The following is a 21,308-nucleotide window of genomic DNA, read 5'->3' on the forward strand; positions in this document are numbered from 1 at the left end:
AACAGAGGTTCTATCTGTTTTAATCCTGTTGAGACTTTAATACAAGATAACTAGATTAGTAATTGTATTCTATCTATATTTCTATCTATAGGATAGAAAACATGTCAGTGAAAAACTGACACAAAACCCAACCTCACCAGGACAGTCTTCTTACACTAAGAACAATTAACATCTGCATAGAAGTTTTAAGGTTACCCTTAATGACTTTTCTAACGTGAATGCCAATGACTTTTCTAACGTGAAAAACATGTACCAGAAAAAAGCTTCTGAACAAAGTTGCTTTTATTTGAGCTCCATTCCTACATCTCTACTTGCCTCTTCCTTTTGTTCCTTTCTATACTTAACTTCTGATATTGTTCATTTTTACCTGAAGGATGTTGCTCCATTCTCTTTAATTTTCACTTTCTGAACGGGAGATGCTTGAAGCGACAGTATTTTATTTCTTGGCAAAGTAATTTGCTTCAGAATGGAACCTAAAACAAAACAAAGAACATGCTGTAGTAGAAAGCAAAATGCTTAGACAACTGTTTAGTCAGCTCATTCTTCTAGGTAAGGCTACTGCAGACTCAGTAACAACTAACTGGGTCCATCTGAAAACCAGACACTCTAGAATCTTACATTCTACAAGTTCTGTATGGCCCAAAGCCTCATACACTCTCAGCAAACACCCTCCCTTCTGTGCTGACCAGGGAAATGTGCCCATGAAAAGTGACTGGCTGAGAAAAACTCTAACTGTGCATCACCCGAACCTGTTGAAGGAAAAAGCAGGGTCTCATGAAACAACTCTCAAAATCATCAGCTTAGAAGAAGTTCACTTCAAGAAGCTCAGTCATAGTATTTTAAGAAGTACAGATAGTTGATTGATATGCTCTTAACAAGTACCAGAAGTAGGTGTGACAATGATTTTCTCTTCAGAGCTCCAGACAGTAAAGATGTTCAATTTAATGCACAGAGCTGGTTGCTCCTGACAGACAGCCACCTTCTTGGCATTCATACAATCTGCCAACAGCCTGCACGTACTTCTACACCTCAGCAGTCCTCCCCCTTCTCCAGTGAAAGGGGTCCCTGCACTTTACCTGCAGGAAACTGGTTGGTTTGAACAAGTGTATTCAGCGGCATCTTCCTCTCGGCAGGTGTCTGTAGGGTGAGCACTGAGGGCTGGGGGAGCGTGGATACCTGTTTGACAATGGTTCCCGATGGTTGCTGGACTACCTGGAAGCGGAATATCCAATATCAAGATTGAGAAGAGCTAAAAATACAGAGAAGTAAACAGTATCAGTGTTTCCATTTAGCCAGAAGTGCCACTGGGCAGGCATGCTTGTCTAGTTTTCAGTTTAAAGCAAACAGCATGCTCAGAAAATACCTTAATTTTTTAAACTTTATGTCAAGAAATCTTAACAAGTGGTAGTGAGCTTTAAGCTCATTCACTGAGCTCAAACAGACACTTCACCTCTATTCTCTACTGATAACTCTATCAGACAAGTTTCAATAATAATCACACAAGCCATTACACTGAGAGGCTTTACCTAAGTCTTGCTCAGCAAGCTAACTATTAAAGAGTGAGTTTGCCTGCCAATAACTTCAAAAAGAGTAGGTATCACAAACACCTGGTCAAAAAGGGAGAACACCAAAACAACTGAAGTCTTGCCCGAAATACTTTACCTGCTAGGAATTAAAGAGTACACGCTATAAAATCACTGATGTGTTTTTGGAATTGCAACATCAATTGTAAATTGAGATGCTGGGTTTTGAAGTGTTAAGCTAAAGTACACTGAACACATCGGTTACCAGGAACATGAAGTACTAGATAGCAACACCTATAGCAAGTAGAGCCTCTACACAAAGACATCAGTACACAGCTGAAGGGTATAAAGGAAGGCAGCTCATGGTTTTGTTTAAAGACACTCTTCAAAGAAACAAAACCAGACAGCAGGATGTCATCACAACACAGACCTCCAGGCACAGCCCAGAAATACTAATCCTTCCTCTTCAGGGGCAGCTATTAAAATGCAAGAAGGTAATAAGATTGCAACATCCCTAAAAATCTCACTTCTAAGCCTCTTAGCTAGCAGAATGTGGGCTTCAGCTTTGATACATGTTTAAAAAAGTTCTTGATTACAGGCCTTAGGAAGGTGTTACTTCACCAAAGCATAAAATCAGCATCTTCAGACTGGATCCTATTTTCTTAGCAGCCAAAAACTAACATAAAGAAAATGTCAGGATCAATAAACCATTTTTCTCCTCTACATCTTTTATTTCAGAAAGTCTAAAGAGTGCTTGTACAGTAAGACTGCACTAGTAATTAAAGAATTGACATTTCTTGACAATACTTCAGAAATTAGGCTCTCTTCTGTCATCTAACTTCTCCTCTGTTAATAACTATCATCAACATAAGCCTCACATGTTCACAAAAAGAGGTACTTTGTGTATCAAAGAGCCAAGACACCCTTCTCAACCACCTCCGTATTGGTAGCACTAAGGCTTGGCGTAGCAGCAGTAATAGAGTAACTGATCTCAAAGTGGTATCTGAAAACCTGACAGACAGTTAACATTAAGGTTCACAGGAGAAAAGAGCTACAGGAATACAGGGACAGACTGTGGAGAGATGAAGCTCACACATGCAGCACTTCCTCATGGAGTAGAACAAATGCTAACGTTTACTTCTCTATGTTTTTCCCAGAGTTCTGTTTGATCTCTCAGAAAGATCCTGCTTCCAAAACTACAAGTTGTGAACAATGCTAGCAGTGCCTTTTGTGAGTTCAGCTAATCAATGAGGAGCCAAGCAGCTTGGACACACTACTCAGAGGCTCCACTAGCACTAACACACACCTAGAGATCCTCCTTACCACCAGGATGAACAATGCTTCATCTTCAGCATGCAAAACACTGAAACAGCACAGGAGGAAACATAAGCATTCCAGACTGAAGTACAGAAGGCAAAAGAACAGAGACAGCAATGTTACAACAATGGTCTAAGTGGAAGCTACATTGCCAAGAAACAAAGGCTGTGTTGGCAGTAGAGCTCATTTTCTGTTTGCCATTCTAGCTCTAGACTAACAAAAGCTGGAAGGTGCAATGGGAGAACAGCAAAACTGGAAATTTCAACAAGGATCCAATGCCAGAATGAAGCATTACCAACATTGGTAGTATCTGTGAGAAGGAGTTACTGTCTCTTTTCTTAGCAGGGAGTTAGCAGGGAGAAAATAATAAAGAAAAGGGACTGTTCCTTTGTGCCCTGTTAAGCAGGTTGACACAGACATCAGAATAAAATTACCCATGTTCTGAAGTTTAAAAAAAAAAGCAACACAACATCCAACTGACATAGAAGAGACAGCTGCCTGAAAGAGACTTTGATTAGCCTCACCGAACATGTTTTACATTCATAAAACAAAGTCTGGAGATCAGCAGAGGGATGCTGAGGTATCATCACACACAATATCACTTCATGAAGGAAGCCTCACTAATTGAATGCAAAAGCAATAACCAGGACAAAAAAAAAATAATGGAGAAGATTGTTCATGAAAGCTCAGCTCCGACGGGATTTGGCACTACCAGCTCACCAAGAAGAAACAACTGCAACAGCATAAACACTTCACTCCTTGGTTCAACCATTAATCATCTCCAGGCAGTGTCTCTCACTGGTAACTGTGGGGACTACACCATAAACCCCTAGCTGGTTATGCCTGACATGAAGCTGTAATCTCACAGCAGCTTTCTCACCAATGGATGCCAGCATTTGGTACAGTAAATTTTCATTTATTGCACTTTAACAAGAGACAAAGCAACACTAGAGCAAGACAAATTTTATTTCCAAGATGAAACTTCTTTGTAAACAAACACCCTTAGATGAGGTGGTGTTAAAAAAGTCACAGGAGAAAATCCTTCAAAATGTGCAACTCTCACAGCACAGGAGGGCAGTCAATCCCAACAGCACCCCTGAAGAACAGGTTCCTTAGTGTCCACACAGAGTATTGATAATAATGCTAGAGAAATGTAAAGTTTCATGTTGCATCACTCCAGTAACAAATTTGATATTAAAATACAGCAGTGCTGCATTCTTGAGTACCATGAACTTTATAATGGAGCTGGCACATGAAAGTTCAAATTCTCTCAAGCACAAGAGGCTGGAATTAGAAAGGGGCATGCAGAGGGAGTGTATGGCATCAGACATCCCTGTGGGCTGAAAAGGGAAAAAATTGCTGGCAGCATTGTATAAACAGATTTGCACAGCTGGCAGTGTGCTTCCTTTTTCAGCTGGCAGTAGGACTCTTCTGTTTAGGGAGGGCAGGTCCAGATTTGTTTTCTTATGGGACAAAATAGACCCTCTGCCCTTTGAAGAAAAGGCATCAGGGAAGCCATAGGAGATATAGCCACTTCTACTAACTTGTCCTTTGCACTAAAAAGTTGTCTGAACAAACACCAAGCTCCTGATATGGCTAAGCTGTGAAGCAGACAACTCAATCCTTCAACTGTATCTGAGAAGAGCAAGTATTTTAATCACTGTGCCTGGGATCTACCTAAATTAGGGTAAAAACATGTTTTGTATGCAATTCAATATATGTAAGGCATAGCAAAGAAAAGCAATTGCAGCAGACTGTCACAATGCAGCAGTGTAGAGGCAGAAGCCATTTCTTGAGTTCACCACAATCAAATTCAAGAAGAGTTTTGACTCCCCTGTGTGGAGCTAAGCTTCCCTGCCTATTTGTACAGATGGTCAACCTTTCCCCTGGATTACGAGACCTGATGTGTAGCCAACAAACTGCTCTCCTGCCCTTGTACTACCTAAGAAATTCTCCGTTTCTTCTGGCTGGAATTTCAAACTTAGTCCTCAAAGACAATATGAGTACCAACTCCTTTTCCAATTTGACTTTAGATACTACTAGCCAAGATTGTCAGTGCATATGCTTAATATTAATAGCTCTTCTTTAGAGTTTTGGGGTTGAGGGTATTTTGCTTTTTTTTTTTTTTAAAAACAAATCCACTCAGAAAAAGGACTCCTCATCCACCCCATACAGTTGAATGTTTTGTTCTTTTTAAGTAAGTCTGAAGAGGTGAAAAGCTCATGCTTATGGTAGTTTACACTACCACAGCATGAACTCTTTCTTTAGAATGCAGGATTATTGTATTACATCTACCGTCTGCCCTTTCAAAGGAAGAAAACTAAAAAAGCAGAACATTTCAGGGGTCTGAGCACTGTTAAGTATACATAATATCCAAACTAAAAAAGAAAACTCACACAGCAAATGTCCTGCTACACCTGTGGAAAGTAAATCTACTTTCCCAGGAAGTCTAATGGTTTTCCCACTTTTTAAAGAAAAATAATCTTTACAAGGAATTCCTTTGCAAGAATTATTTATCTACCGAAGGGAGACTAGTTCTCTCAAAATACTTGAGAGCATTGCTCACAAGTAGACACCATGCTACCTCATATCTTAAACACCTATAAGCCAAACCTAATTTATTTCACCAAGTTGCTCTTTCAGGTTTACCTGTGATCTACAGTTTCTCGGTATTTAATATTAACATTAGCAAGAAGTTAACCTGTGCCAAGAATAAAAAAAAGTTAACACGTTGCTTTTGAGGGTATTGTTTTAGTAAGACAGTTATTCCTCCTGGACTTTGCTAGCTAATGAGGCCTGATAGAAAAAGCTCACTTTTGGACGACTTCATAATTAACATGTCTTAGTAAATGTGGAGGTCAGAACTGAGCTCAGAAAAGCTCCTTGAGGTAGTTGGTACATTTCAGATAACATATCGCTGAACATCATCGAGCCTGCAAAGCACCCAGGGCAGGAGCTACCAGGGGAGAGAGTCTGGGATCCCTGGTAGCTAGCTGAGGCACAGCCCTAACAGGGCATCCAAGAGCAATTAATCTAAGTATCCCATCAGCAGTTTCTGTTTCTGACACTTGCATTTCCTACTTTTTCTCCCAGCTGCCAACCTAGCCTGGCTGTGTGCAGAGTGAGGGTTGGACCTCGCATCCTCTTGTGTCTCAAGATGGATGTTCAGTCTGGTGAAATGGTGGTCGACATGTCTTGCAAGAGACCAAGCTGACAGCTTGGCTTTAGATTCACCTTTCCAGCAAGGGCTCAGTATTTCTAAACTATGACAAACGTAACTGATGAACTCAAGACAGACTACCTTCATGTATTAAAATAAAAAACAAAAAATGAACCAGAGGTCCAAATTGGTATCCTCTTTACTGAACAGCAAGAGTCAAAGTAGAGGAGCCTGGTTAGTTACAGAGAAGCAGAGAATCCATCTTACCAGCTGTTTCACTTTAACCACCTGCTGAGCACCGACTGACTGCGCACCAACGCACTTAGGCTGCGAGATTTTAAGACCAATTGGGGTTCCAATGACTGGTTTCAGAGGCTGGAGAGGGGTTGTTGCTGAAGATGCCACCGTAGAGACCAGCACGGGCTTTGCAGATGGCAGAGAGGGCGTTGGCACCGTAGAGGTGAAGACCAGCTTGCCAGGTTGGACAGCAGTGAGCCCGGATGATGCCATGGCTGTGGTGAGGACGGAAGCTGCGTGCCTGAGCGACGCTGTCCCCGCTGCAGGGGAAGGAACAGCCTTCACAGCCTGCAGAGAAGCTGCTGCCGATGTGCTGGCAAGGACTGGTGTGATAACCAGAGGGGCTGTGCCTGCTACAGAGGCAGGCACAGGTTTTACAACTGGAAGAGCGGTTGTTGCTACAGCCGAGGTGGCCGCTGCTGTTGAAGGAGCTGGCACTGCAGAGGTACAAGTTGAAACCACTTCTTGGGTTGGAGCTGGCTGCTCCATACACTGCTGGATAAAGCTTTGAGGATTAGGCATTAGCTGCCGTAAGGCAAGCATGCTTTTCTGAAAGAAAAATGAAAAAACACTGGATGTAGTAGCAGCAGAGTTTTCCACAATAATAATACATTTGTAACGGAATCATCTTCCTCGTTTTCCAGTTTCATTTTTCATGAGACAATAAATGGCAAACAAGTTTTGTTAAATTTCAGGCACCCTTAAATTGAGAACAATCCTGTTCAGTGAAGATGACAAGAAACACCAGCTGAGCAAAGGTCAACCATCACAGCTACATTACACATAGTAAATCCCATCTATGGGGAAAACTCGCATATTACTTTGTTCTTCTGTTTAGATTTTTCAATTTGGAATTTATGTTTCAGAGTAAGATGATTTTAACTGCTTTATTACCTCAAAGAATTCTGTTTTGCCAAAAACCCCTACTATATTGGAGCAGCTGTGTTTATTTCATGGAGCCTGACAGGGAGCTAGGAATTATCCAATAAAGTCAGAAACAAGGTCTGAAGAACACTTTTATACCAATACAGCTGTATCTACACTAGGGGGGGATGGCACTTAAATAATGTCTGTAGAGCTGCAGCAACGCAACTACAGCCAGCTACTTCTCCACAACAGGAGAACAAAAGTAAAGGAATCTGGCAACATCTCATTTTTACTACAGCTGTGTTTGAGAAGGTTAATGGACAGAATAATCTTCAAACTCTCCATAGATTTTTCTCCTTCACTGTTTATAATCTGCTATGGCTCTGAACCAGGGGAAATCAATTCTGCAGTTACCTGTATATTCTTGCAAACCCTTGTATTTTTTCCTCCCCTCTTAACAGTTGCTAAAGTTTGTAAGAGCTGCAAACACAATGCTGCAGCTTTGGACTTCATGCAGAAGGTTCATGTTTCACATGCAAGCGTACCAAGTAATCATATTGTTTGCACAACCAGACCTTTTGCAGGCTATATGTTTTTTAAAATTCACTTCTTTTTCCTTTAAAGCTGCTTAGCTCCTGATGCAATTTATGTACCAAAAGCATCAAGCAGACTTGAAAATCAAGCAGGCTTCACAGCCAAAGCCACTGTACTTTTTCTACCTCTTGGAACAGACAAAACAAAACACATGCACAACTTCATCAAAAACCTGCAGCTCAAAGATAAGAGCTGACTCCAGAGAGTCATCCCTAAAATTCCACTTCACTGGCTAAAAGTGGATTGGCAAAAAGCCGTATCACATTTCTTTCCAGACTCAAGCTGCAAACATTTCCCCCACAAACAAGGCCAGTACTGATCCGCTTAGCACCTTAGAGAAGTGCTCCTGAAGTCATCCTCCATTTGGCACCTGGTTCCAGTCACAGCTGCTCAGAGTTACAGATCAACCTAATTGTGTGTATCAACCGCACATCCTCACAGAGTTTCAGGAAAAGGCAATCTGGGTGCAAGATGTTAAAGGATTGGCAACACCGCAAAATCAGCTAACTCCGACCGTGTCTGAACAACACTTCTGAAGTCACAGTATATCTTTGCTAATATAGCATGCAACAGGGAAAGAGCACGCGCCAAGGATTATGTGGTAGGGACACTGCCCAAATCAGAGAAGCCTGGATGATACCAGTACTTGGCAGTGTGCTGCAGCAGAAACACACAATGGCTCTGCTGAGACAGGTCAGGGTCTGACCCACGCTGATGAACCCAACTTAACCCCTGCAGAATTGCCTTGAGTTCTCTGCATCAAGTGTAGCAGCTCTTCACATCATTGGATGGCTTCTTATAACAGCTGAGCACCTCTGTGAGTGCCAGTCATGCTGACCCTGTACTCACAGCCTGGTCTTTCTGCAGCCAGGGCCACGCTGGATGCAGAAAACCCATTCTCTGAGCTGTTTACTTTTCTGGCGTTTGCATGGGCATTTAAGAAGCCTCCAGGAAATTAAACAGGTAATAAATGACCAATAGGAAAATTTTATGTATCACAGAATCATCAAGGTTGGAAGAAACCTTATACCTTTAGGATCGTCAAGTTCAACCATCACCCAGCACCAGATCTGGATCCTAATAAGCACCTCCAGTGTGGTGACTCCATGGTGACTGCACCACCTCCCTGGGCAACCTATTCCCAATGCCCAACCATCCTGACATGGTAATTTTTTTTTCTAGTATCAAATCTGAATCTTCCATCTCAGCTTAAGGTCCTCCAGAGATGACTGCAGTCTTTCAGACTCACGGCAAACTGGCTAGCAAGGCATTTAAAAGCTGCCACTGTAAGAAATTTTTTTTTCCCACATTTGAGCAGATTAATACCAGCCATCTAGAGCAATATTAACATTATCACATGCATTGCTATATGGCCTGTCAAATACCAAGGAAAAGGGCAAACTCCAGAAAAACTCTGTCCCAGCTTTACCACTTAACTATTCTTCCTTTATTCCCCATCACGCCTGTAACAAAAGTACAAATTTAACAAGCCTAAGAGTATGGTGTGCATTGAAATTTAGTAAATTTAATGTAGTTTTCCATGTTTTCACTGAGACTTAATGCTTGCTGTATAATTATTTTTTATTTTGCCAATACCATTCTATCATATGATTAAAAGTCTCAAGAAGGTGTTCTTTCCTTTGTATGATTATTTGCTTGAATGGAAGCAGTAGTCTTGTCAGACCCTTTCTGGAGAAATGGGTAAAGATTTTTTCTGCCTCCAGCTAAACATACACCAGCAGAAGATGAACAGCTTTATGCAGATTCTTTGATCTTTAACATGGCATAAGCTGTGCATGGCCACTGTTGTCAGCTTTTAAGTTAGAACTCAGAATTGCTACGATTTTGATGAGAAAGTAAGAGGTCAGCTTAACATAATAGCTGATTTACTGTAGATCGACGCACAGCTTCCAAAACACTGGTCTCCACTAACACCTAGAGGGCAATTACTCTACAACATTAAGAACACAGCATAAATTACTCCTTAAAAATTCCCCTTCCCCTTAAGAATTGTCTTTCCAAGCACAACAGTCACACAGAGGTATGCTAAGCACTCTTCTTCAACTGACCTGAACAAATACCTATTTGAACACCCAAACTCTTCTTTTCTGGTCCTCCTTCCTTCGCTCTTTAAATACTACATTATCCATAATCAGACACTTACCTTGAGAAAAGGAACTAAATAGGGTTGTGGAGATGACTTAAGTTCTATGTACAGCTTTTTTGTAAATTCTTCTGGTTCAATTTTTGCTTCCTAAGAGGAAAATATAATTACAATAGTAAGCTATAACTGAATCCACCCCACTTTTTTCCCAAGATGTAGCAAAAGGTCATGGAAACATATCATGGCATTGTTCAATCTCAATACTCAAATGCTTTTCTCCTGCTTTATTTCAGAAAGAAAGAAAAGGGCAGTTAGGATAGAATAATGTTGTAATCTCCATATGTATTACCCCAGTTTATGCCTTCTTCAGCTACAGGCAGCTAACACACCATGGGATAGGTGTTCACACCAGTCACTGAAGTGAAGGGATAGAAAAAAGTTTATAAGCAGCACTGATCCTTTTGAGTATCTCATTGCTGTGTAGATGTATTTTAAATCAACTACTAGTACTTCCTTCAGTAAACATAGTTTATCTGCATGAAAATAAACTTACAGGTATCGAAGACTAATGACAACGTAGCAGTTTTTGAAAGACAATTCTAAACTAATGAATACACAACATAATAGAACACTTAACACTGTCTTTCAAGAGCAATCAAAACATTTCTGCATACCCCCATGGTAACAGTCCTCTCAATTGCAGAGTAGTTTCCTTTCTTAATGCTTTCCGCCCTGTCCCAACACAAACACCTGACTCAAGGGCTTGGGAGGGTTAGGAAGCTGCAGCAAAATGCAACCCAGGGCTGAGCCCCAGACTGCCCTTCCTCACCCTCCCAGAGCCACCAAGGAACATTACCCCCTCCAAGAAGGTACAGACACACAAAGAGCAGCACCAATCTCCATTTCTGCTGAGAAATTACTCCTCTCACCCATATTCACCTCTGGAGCAACTGTTCCAAGTTGCTACATCACCAGAACGGGGATTGTAAAGACTGTATTTGCAGACAAACAGAGCTTCCCGCAGCTCTCCCATTTAGCCAGAACATTTGAGATCTCACTGAGATACAGCCATGGGTCACCAAGGTCTCACTGATACAGATGCAAGTGGTTTGGCACACTGAGGCTCAGTGCATACAGGGTGCTTGCCACACACTTCATGAAACACTGCCTTAAGGATCATTTTGCTCCCCAGCTTCAATTTACTCATTTCTGTCATACCCACAAAAGATCACTTTATTCTGCATTTAAATCATACACATACCGAATGGCAGATTTTTAAACTGCTACAAAAAGCAAACAAGTGTGCAGTTAACAATGTATTAACATCTCTTAACTGCTCTTAAAAAAAAGAAAGTACTGTAAGCACAAGAAAGAACAACTTTATTTTTCCCACAGAAGGAAGGTGTATAGTCCAGCAGGGACACAGGCTAAGGAATCAAATTTTTGCAAGGCTGCATCTTCAAACAATCTGCTCTCTGAAATTACATCTGTCTACATCACACCTTCCTAGACTGAAAAGCCCTTTGGTACCACTAGCAAAGCCACCCCCCTCCACCAGCACACAGCCTTCTGCTACGGTGGAACAGCAACACAGCAGCAGCGGTCAAATGCCATGACAAGAAGTGGCAGGAGAAATCGTTACCAGGAAAACCCAGCTGTGCTGGGATACAGCACAAAGCACCATACGGAAGCCACCTGCAAAGAGAGAGAGGTTGGCAGCCACCACATTGTTTGCTCCATCCTACTGTTTTTAAGCTATTGATAATGTCATTCTTGTTCCACTGCTCAGTTCTGTCTCGGAGTAAAGCAGTAGTATGGACTTAGCACTGTACTGCACCCTTCACATCAGATTCTTGCTACTGAGCACTCAAAACTACACTAACATGAAAAAAAAAGACCCAGAAGCTGTGTTAACACTACCAGCTCCTCCTGCTATCAGTTACCTGTGTGCATAAAATTAAACAGAAATGTGAGGGGGGAAGTAACACTGGGATCCAGTTAAAATAAGATTTATAATGTAAGATTTAACAAAGGTCAGATGTATTCAGCCACAGATCCAACTCTTGAGCTGTTAAAAAAAAAAAAAGCTACAAAATAACAGGAACAAGACTATGATAACGTAAATGTCAAAAATCTATACACAAATGACACAGACTGTTTTGAAAAAAAAGTCTCACCAGTAGATTTTGCACCAGATTCTTCACATTCTCCCCCATCTCAGGGGCTTGAGGTCCACTAGACGCCAATTTTATTAGTGTAGCAAGAAAATTCTTGCATTTCTTCACATTCTCTAGCATCTCCTAGTGTGGAAATAAAGAGAAGAGTATTAGATGTTGCTCTGTCTCTTCAACCTCTGATGAACATACAGAATGTTAATTTTTAATTAAAAACTTTTTTTTTCCTTACTGTAGAAGCGCTGGTCTGTGCTACTGTTGTGCCCTCTGCTTTCACAGAGACTGCCTTTTGGGAGATAGCTCGTGCAGGTGGTCCTGTAACTGGAAGTTTTACAGGTGTTCCAGTACTCAAAGGCTTTACAGCAGTAACTGTAGTAACAGTAGCTGTTGCAGCTGCTGGCTGAAGAGAAAAATTAACACTTTTTAACCAAGGAACAACGTGACAAACATACAGGATTCTGCTAGCACATAAGGTAGCAACCTCCTCCACACTGCTATTTGAAACACAAAGAAACAATTCTTCTCTTTGTTTTTAGATTCATTTGCTTTGAGAGGCTCTATTTAATACAGTAAGTGACAGCCACAGCCACAATTCTATTTACAAATCAAGGGTGGGGGGAAGAAATTACAAAGGCACATCAAGACCAAAGCACTGCCTGCAACTTTGAAGGAAGAGAGAAAGGTAAAATTGTCTTATAGAAAGCAATATATTAACTTTGCTAGGCTCCTACAGTCTAAGACTAATAGATTTTGGACGATGCTAAGCCAGGTGATACTATTCTGAAGACAAGAAGAACCAAACGTGATTTTTTATCTTCCAGTCTTGCCCTGAGCTCCTCTCCCAACTGCAACACCCCTTGCTTTTCCTATCACAGAGTAGGCAAAAGACATCATGTCCACTTTGGAAGGATGCAAGTGCCAGCAGAAGCAGCCAGCTCAGCAAATGAACCTAACAGGTTTTTCCTGTCTTTTCCTTGTGGACAGCAATTTGGATCTCCTTCTCCTCTGCCCTGACAGAAACCCTCACAAAATTCAGTTATTTTGAGACCTCTTTTTAAAAGCTCATTATAATTTCCCAACAGATCAAGAAGCTCCAGCAACAGTAGAGTAATTAAGATTTAAGAAAAAAATACCTCCCTTCTTTGCAAACTAGGCTAAATCTAAAACCCACTTAACAGAAGTATTTCTACTTCAGATTTTAAAGAAAATAAACCATACCCAAAAAACCAACACAGTTCATTTGAAAGAACAGAATACAAGATGAATAAAACAACATGAATAAAAGACTCTGCCCATGCAAAAAAACTACATTTGATTTCTCAACTTAAAAGCAGAAAAGTCAGAGGAAACCCACAGGCAGAGTTCCAGGTTAACATTTGAAACCTCAAGTTGGGTGTCATCTTTCCTCCAAGCCTGTGAAGAGGAAGGGAAAGTCTGGTTTTGTAGTTCAAATTCTATGTTCAGATCTGCACAATGTAATGGCTTTCACTGACTCTTAACACATTCCATCACCCCAGCTTAGTCGAACAGACAGAACTAATACTTGCTAATTGCGTCAATCATAAGACAGACAGGAATTTAACTTACCCTACCATAGATAAAAGAAAAACTAATCAAAAGTGGGACAGACATCATGTAGAATATCAGCCTTTCAGGATGGGGAAAATTAATGAACGAACACTTGAAGCTAAAGCAAAACCGCAACACTTTGGTCATATATTTAATTTTATTTTTTTTCTGGGTGGGTGTCCTCCCCTCCCCAAGCTGCTGCCAGCTTGACATGAAAGCAGCAGGCAGCTACCAGAAAGCTCCTAGCTTAGGTTCCCACTGTTGGTAACACTTTAATAGCTCTCTGCAGGATCTTTGCCACCACCACTGCCTCTTCCAAGGATGAGGCTCAACAGCTCTAAGACCACAGGGAGGCAAACTGGGCACAAGAATCCCACAAACAGATGGGCAGGAGGAAGACAGAGTGGGACACAATGCAAATCTGCCAAGTTGCAATGCCCTGGGCTTTTAAAAGTCGAAAACAGGCGCTGATCTCTTGCAAATTCCAGCATGCTTACACATCAAGACTAGAACAGCATTTTATCAGCTGAGGGAGGAAACGACAGGAAGTCTGCTGAACCCTTTTCCCAGGAAAATGAATATATGGGAATTAACTTCTGTCATCTGCCGTCAACCTTTTTCGCTACTGACAATTCTCATTCTCACTTTGAGCAACAGAGAAACAGTAACCACCAAAAAATGGCATTAATCCTGCATATTTTGAAGTCATTTCAAGAGAAGAAGTGCTCTGCATCTAAATGAAAGTGCCCCAGCATGATGCTAATTAGACACTTTGCAGCTTCGTTACCTCATCTGGGAAACAGGTGAAAAATAAGAATGTGCAGGTAATTTTGTCTAACCTCAGAGCTTAAACATCCAGTAACATCAAAAAGGGAAGTATTTTTGTTGATGAGGAGAATAATCCTGCAGTCAGTACCTAAAGAGTTTTGCAGACAGTATTCCAAGTTGTATTTCACACAAGATTGAAGATGCACAACCAAGCCAAAGATTATTTCCTCTCCACTCTCCACCACTTTCTGTGATGACATCATACTTCCACACAAACACTCGTCTCCTGTGACCTCAAAAAATTGTCAAGACTGAGATGAGGAAGTTATTTTAAGACTGATGAATGAATTTCTGCCAAGGAAATCAGACTCAAGGGCTCTGCCATCCTTTCCCCAGATGGTTCCATCAACTTTTTGCACTCACTCCCCTTTCAGCACTCTTCTCTTGTCCACACCAGAGTGAAGAGCAACGTGACCACATGACAGCAAGATGTATCCACATCGCTTCTATTTACTCGTCATTGTACAAGGAGCTCGTACTGAAGGCTTTGCAATCCTCTGCACAACAGTGGGGCTTCAAGGAAGCCACTCCAAACAAAACAGCTCTATTCATTTTTCCTAGAGTCATCATTCCTGCTGTTTAAATCCAGCCCTACAGCTCATTACAAGTGTTCCAGTTTCTACAGTGGGGAACAAAAAAAAAGAACAGCTTACAAAAAATACTCCATGTCTATGTCTTTAAATATCTCAGAAGAACACAAGTTCAATAGACTACATCAAACTAAACTGAAGTACAGAAAAACCAAGCCAAAGGCAGATATAAGTTTAAAAAAGAGAAGTTAATAGCATGATGAATCTCAGTGTTTATCCACATGAGAGTGTGAGGATGCAGGCAACTTCATCCATCAGATAATGGATGACCTTCATCTCTTTTCCCCGGTGCAAGGGTAGTATAGTAGATGACTATTGTTTTTATATACTAAAGACCTCTATGCAGAGATCACAAACATAGAGTTTTCAAACTAGTATTCCAAAATAAAAGCAAGGAATATCCATTGCTGTATTTAGACACAAAGCATACACTGTTCCCATTCTAAGCAAAACAGAAAATGTATTAAGAGAGGCCTCTGGGTTTTCCCCTTTAGCCCCAACACTACCTATCTGTAGTGAGAGAGAAGTGAAAAAAGAGCACAGAGAGTGAGTAGTGTTCAGTTGTTGATGCAGAAGAACAGCAGAAGGATGAACTTGTTAGTCAGACTGTTACCAGCAAACACATCCCTCAATCCTTCAAACACCCTGAGGGTCAAGAACATACATCTAGCACGTTTTTTTGAATGACTGACTGATCCTGCCCATTTACTGAGTGTTCTGTTGTCAACTACTACAGCTCAGTCTCCTTCAAACTCTTGTCACAAAATATAGGTACAAGCCAGACTTCTGACTTTTTCATGATTTCTTCTCCAGATTATGAGACCAGAACATCTGCAGAAAAATGTAGTTTTCTCTTCATTCCACATGCTTATGCAGAAGTCTGGTCCCCAAGAACAGAAGATGAACCATAGGTAGGAAAAATCTCATACTCTGCAGCTGATAGAAGTCCTTCAGAAAAGGACTACAGCATTTTTCTCCAGAAAAAGCAAAATAAGACCTAGGAAATAAAACAAAAATACTATCTAAAAATAATGAGGCATTTTCAACCACTGCCTATTTATAGTTGCACCCATGGAACCCATCTGTCACACTCAATTACAGAACAGGTCTTCAGCTATGACTTTCCTTCAATGTATAATGAGGGGGAAAAAAAAACATACACATGAAAAACAGCTTGATTGGCACAGATAGCTCATTTTCCCCTCAACATCATCTCAGGTATACCTTTTTCCCCACTAAGGAATCAGGAAATTCCAACAGGAGCACATCTCCCAGAAAAGATTTAGCAAGAGATTGAAGGAGCTCTGTCACAGTGTACAAAAGCACTGGAAATGACTCTCTGAACTATTTATTTTATTCATTGTTCGTGTGCTTTCTACTGTAGTGAGATAAGATTATCTGACACACAGTGACAGAAGCCTAATTAAATTATGCATTTTAAAAAAAAAAACAGATTTGGGAAATAATTTGTTATGAGAACAAAGGTTACTAAGCTTACTGAAAACCATATTACAGTTAGAAATAACAAGAATGCATCCATATTTTCTCTAGTTCTTTCTGTCACTTATTCCACCATACTATAAAGCTTGCAAAGTACCTGTATTACAGCAGGTGTCTGAACAGTAGAAACCACAGCATTTGTTGTTTGAGATAACGTTTTCACAGGAGCAGCTGCTATTTTCTTTACTAACTGTGTGCCAGAATTCTTTGAAAGAATAAAAATAAAAAATAATTACACATGGGCAGAGAACAGTTGTCAGACAAGTCAGTGACAAAACAGACACTGAAGCTGGGGTCAGATACAAACTGAGACACATCATCTTACAGTAATAATACAGGCATAATTCACACAGTCTATATAGTTTAAACACTGCTCAATAAAGCTCTTTGTCTACCAGTTTAATATTCAATAGCAGATTCAGGGGCATTTAGAGATAAAGTATAATCAGAATAAAATTAAAGAAATTTAATAAATAAAGAAATGAAGTGAATTTTTACTTTCATGTACTTCCCTACTCTTGTGCGCTGACTACCCTACAAGAGATGGAAGCAAAAAGCCAGCAGAGTTCAGGGAAGGAGGAACATCCTAGGGACATGGGAAAAGTCCTCAGCTTTACTCAGCTTTGGAGAAATATCCCAAGAGAGGATCACAAGGTTTTAGATACTAGCAGTTACCATTTAGACAGTGGCTGGCATTTTTTTTTTCTTACATTGGTTTACATCATCATCATCAGAGAGGAGTTCACTAATTTGACCTTTACCATATGTAATGGCTCACAAGTTTTTTCCCAGGCAAGAAAGGAAAGTACATAATTTATTGGTGCAAAACCAAACACCATCAGAAGGATTCAGATTCAAACACCATTCAGAAAGGATTGAAACACTTAACCCTCCACAACTTACTTGTAAACCCTGTTATAACTACATAACATACAGCTATGTCAAATTGAAGTTATGAGAGAAGTTACCTGCAAAGCACATATTCTGATTGCAGGTGTGCTGGTCGGCACAGATGGTCTCACACTTGTGTTGTTTTGTGTCTGGTTCTGTGCTCCTGCTATTGCCTGTTGAGATACCAGCATTAGGTGGCCATTACTGCTTCTGATAAGAACAGTTCCTGTGGAAAAAAAACACATTTAGATTGTTAGAAATTAAGTTATATTATGGATTTCCTATATTTCTGTGGAAGAAATAAATAGACCACACTGATAATGTAATACTGAGTTTATCACTCCAAGGAGAAGCTGCCAAGAAATATAAGAATTAAGTGCACATCTAGCTTTACTATGCATCTTATGACAGAAAAGAATCCCTAAATTCAAGACAAAAACTTAGCCACCAGCCACACTGAAACACTGTGTGCATACAAGATGCAAATTGCAAAGCAGTTCACCATTTGAGTCCAAAAGATATTCTGAACATTAAAAAGACAGACACACAAAATATACACACACCCTGGGATTTCTTTAACACTAATTTTAAGCAGTTCTTCAACTTGCAAAATTCATCACCACTATCACACTTGGCTGCCTCTTCAGCTTCTGAACATTTATGCACACATTCAGAGGTGAAAACACAGCTTAGAGAAAACTGCAGTGGGAACTGAAGCCTGATTAGTATGAGCTCACCTACCTGTAACCAAGACCATCCTACCCAGTCAAGAGGGCAATGATCTCCCAAGAAAATCAAGTCACTGAGATATCTGAAGCTGTCCCTCGGTCAAAGTTGTGTCCAAAAGCATTAAAACCCAGGGTTTTATTGAAGCAGTTTGAAGCCAAATATGGAGATTACAGCGGGAAATAATTAAAAACAAAAAATAAAGGGGAAAATAAAAAAAAAAAAAAAAAAGACCATTCAGCTACCAAAGCCTTCTCCCTCCTCCCCTAAGGACTCATCTCTGAAAAATTCAGAAGATTCAAAACAATGACAAATACAAAATGCCAGCTGGATACCTGGTCTGTACCATGTCAGATTCTTCAAGGGAGCCACAGAAGACCCTACCTTTGTGTCTCACCTCCTTTGCCTCCAACAGCAGCTGCTGCACAGGTCCATCACTGAAAACACCATCCCCAAGCATCCTCCCTTAACACTGACCTTTCAAATAGAAGGAAGGAGGAGGTACAGGAGAATCCAGATACGTAAATAAGACTACCTCAATGTTTCTGGAGGACTGCATTAAACTTTCTTGCAAGTTATCAAATATCTGAAACCAAGATCTTCTATGCACACTTACGATCTTTCCTAGTGTAAAACAAGACTGCAATGAAAGTCTTTTTACTACTTGGTTAGTCTGAAAGTTGTCAAAATACTACCATGCAATACAGCCTAAAGCTTCTGTTTGAGTTGAAATGCATACAACAGAAAAAGCCATAAGCTCCATGAGCTGGGTTTTGTTGGGTATGTTTTGGGGTATTTTAAAAAAAAAACTATCAAACTATAACCACATGCTTGGAAACAGCTTTTCATCCTCCATATCTAAAAGCTTAAGAGGATGTTGCAAGACAACACAAAACCTGGTATAAAATTCTGTAACATCAACATATTGCCATTTACATAGCAGACACAAACTGAGAACTGCAAGAGCAGCATCTACATGATCCCCTCCTTTCTCAAGCAGCTTTTACTACATGGGGCAGATGCACAAGGCAATTGTGTATTCAGAAAAACACTTAACTCCATCTGACAACTCAGCTTTCTCCTCCTCCACTGATGACTTGACTGTAATTATATTTAGGTACAGATGGGTCATTTAATTTAATCAATGAATAACCGGAATTACAGAAAACATATTAGGTTTTTAATTCTCTTTTCATGCCATCTTACTTAGACAGTGATTCATGGCAAACAATTTATCATCAGCCAGAAAAGGGACATTTTTTTCCTTGTTCACACATGCTTACGCAGATTTCACTTGGAAGAGAGAAAGCTGACCACGTTTTGCTAGCAGTAGCATTTCTCTTTGCTCTAGGTCTACATTTAGAAAGGCAGAAGTATTGCTACTGGAGATTTTAGGCTTTTTCTTTATAAGCCTGGTTTAAAACATAACTGAGAGTTCTACTCTTTGAGAAGGCACATATAAACTTATAAGTTCATTCCTTTAGAGGTTTGGAATGCATTAAGGGTTAGTTTTCATGTACTTGGATATTTTGTCACTACTCATTACATTTGTCTGTTAAGTCAAATTATCAGACGTGCATTTTCTAGTCTGCATTTGAGAAACCACATTGATACCAGTGAACCTGATTACAGAGATGGGACTGGTTTTGCCCTACTGTTCTGCATTTTCAGTTGGCATTCACCAGAGATGGAGACCCTGCTGGAAAACTATCCCATCCTCCAGTCACCTGAATGGGGTGAGTTTCCAGCACAATCTACTTGCTTGACAGGAAATTACCTCAAGGACAGAACTAGAAAGTTTATGCAAATACAGTACAGTTCATATGTAAATTCATTAACATCTCCGAAAAAGAAAAGGTAAACAAAAACCAACTAGAGGATTAACAAGTCAAAGTAGCCCCTTTACATTTGAGCAGGATAATAACGATCCCAAAAATGATGTAATATAAAGCAACTTTCCCCCTAGTAACAGGATTAGGCAACAGAAGGACATCCATACTGAATCAGAACACTGTAAAATAACTTGGTGAGAGCATCCACAGAAGAAATTACCTAAGGCTACTCCAGTGGTCATAGCCTTGATTGGAACAGTCAACTATGATAATGCCTGTTACTAGCATATGAGTAAGAAATTGTTACCTTGGAACAAACAATAATCTTCCCTATCTTTGTTCCATTTAGCAGAATTTTTAATAAGGCATGGTAACTTTTTCATGGCAGCAGCTCTTTGTGACACTGGCAAAATTCTAACTCCAAACCAGTATTATGATAGTCTACTAACTACTGCTTCTACAGGCTTAATGCTATTGATGCCTGATGCTAGCACAGATAAAGCTGAGGGCAAATTTGAAACAACTGTTATATCTACAGTTCCACACACTGAAGAGCCACATCTTGTCCAAGCACAAGAGAGTGTTTTGGGCAGTTACAACCTAATGTCACAAAGGGACAGTAAACTGACACATGAATTGCCTGAAACACTTTGAAAGCTGTTGAGAACAGCACTTATTTTTTACCTCTGGTTGCCACAATTTAATTACAGTTTTTCACAACTTTGATACTCCCTTTCTGCCTGGAAACAAAAGCAATAACCCCATACTGCAGCCAATAACACAGACTCCAAGGGGCGGCACAGGAGGTCTCCTAAGCCAGAAGAAGAGGTTCCATGGCTCTCAAAACCAATGCCTGAAGTCTCATACACTTTTATACAGCTGCACAAGTGTGAAATGAGGGAACAGCAGGTGATGGTAACCTTGAGGCTCTCAGTAGAAAGGTCACATAAACAGACTCGTGCAGCTACCAAGACGCTACCATCAGAAATGAAAATAAGTGTAAGAATCCACATTCTTCACTTGGCAGGGGGGAAAGATAGTACTTCCTATCAAGAGCTGCTTTCACATTCACTAGAAGGCAAATACTAACAAAATAAATGTGAAAACAGATCATGTCTTGCAGTCACTGCAACTCCACAAGAAAATGGGGGGAAACGAAGAGACAACACACGAAACAACACAGGACCTCTGAACAGCTGAAGCATGAAGTTTCAGCTAACACCTTTCAGCACTGCATTTAAAAACAGAAAAAGTATTGGCAATCTGAGCAAAGTATCAGCACCAATGGTAGTAAATGAAGAGCAATGAAGCATCCTCGTAACACTAGAGATGCCCT

The 21,308-nt window shown here is 40.3% G+C and overlaps 1 protein-coding gene across 3 annotated transcripts in view; it reads right to left on the reverse strand.

Annotated features, from left to right (window-relative positions):
- TAF4B (TATA-box binding protein associated factor 4b) overlaps positions 1-21,308 on the reverse strand; it is a 70,494-nt gene that overhangs the window by 37,982 nt on the left and 11,204 nt on the right. For all 3 annotated transcript variants that reach the window (XR_015772762.1, XM_088056855.1, XM_088056860.1), the window contains exons 2-9: positions 17,492-17,640; positions 16,621-16,728; positions 12,269-12,436; positions 12,040-12,162; positions 9,923-10,012; positions 6,268-6,846; positions 1,077-1,212; positions 368-473 (exon numbers count right to left, since the gene is read on the reverse strand). Coding sequence is in view for 2 of the 3 variants with exons in the window: in XM_088056855.1 (XP_087912981.1) it covers positions 368-473; positions 1,077-1,212; positions 6,268-6,846; positions 9,923-10,012; positions 12,040-12,162; positions 12,269-12,436; positions 16,621-16,728; positions 17,492-17,640 (1,459 nt within the window). In the remaining variant the exon portion in view is untranslated. The remainder of the gene's footprint in view (positions 1-367; positions 474-1,076; positions 1,213-6,267; positions 6,847-9,922; positions 10,013-12,039; positions 12,163-12,268; positions 12,437-16,620; positions 16,729-17,491; positions 17,641-21,308) is intronic.

The sequence above is a fragment of the Pseudopodoces humilis genome, chromosome 1, assembly GCF_049639895.1.
Source record: "Pseudopodoces humilis isolate 2021_Gansu_Grassland_sample_001 chromosome 1, ASM4963989v1, whole genome shotgun sequence".
Classification (NCBI taxonomy): Eukaryota; Metazoa; Chordata; class Aves; order Passeriformes; family Paridae; genus Pseudopodoces; species Pseudopodoces humilis.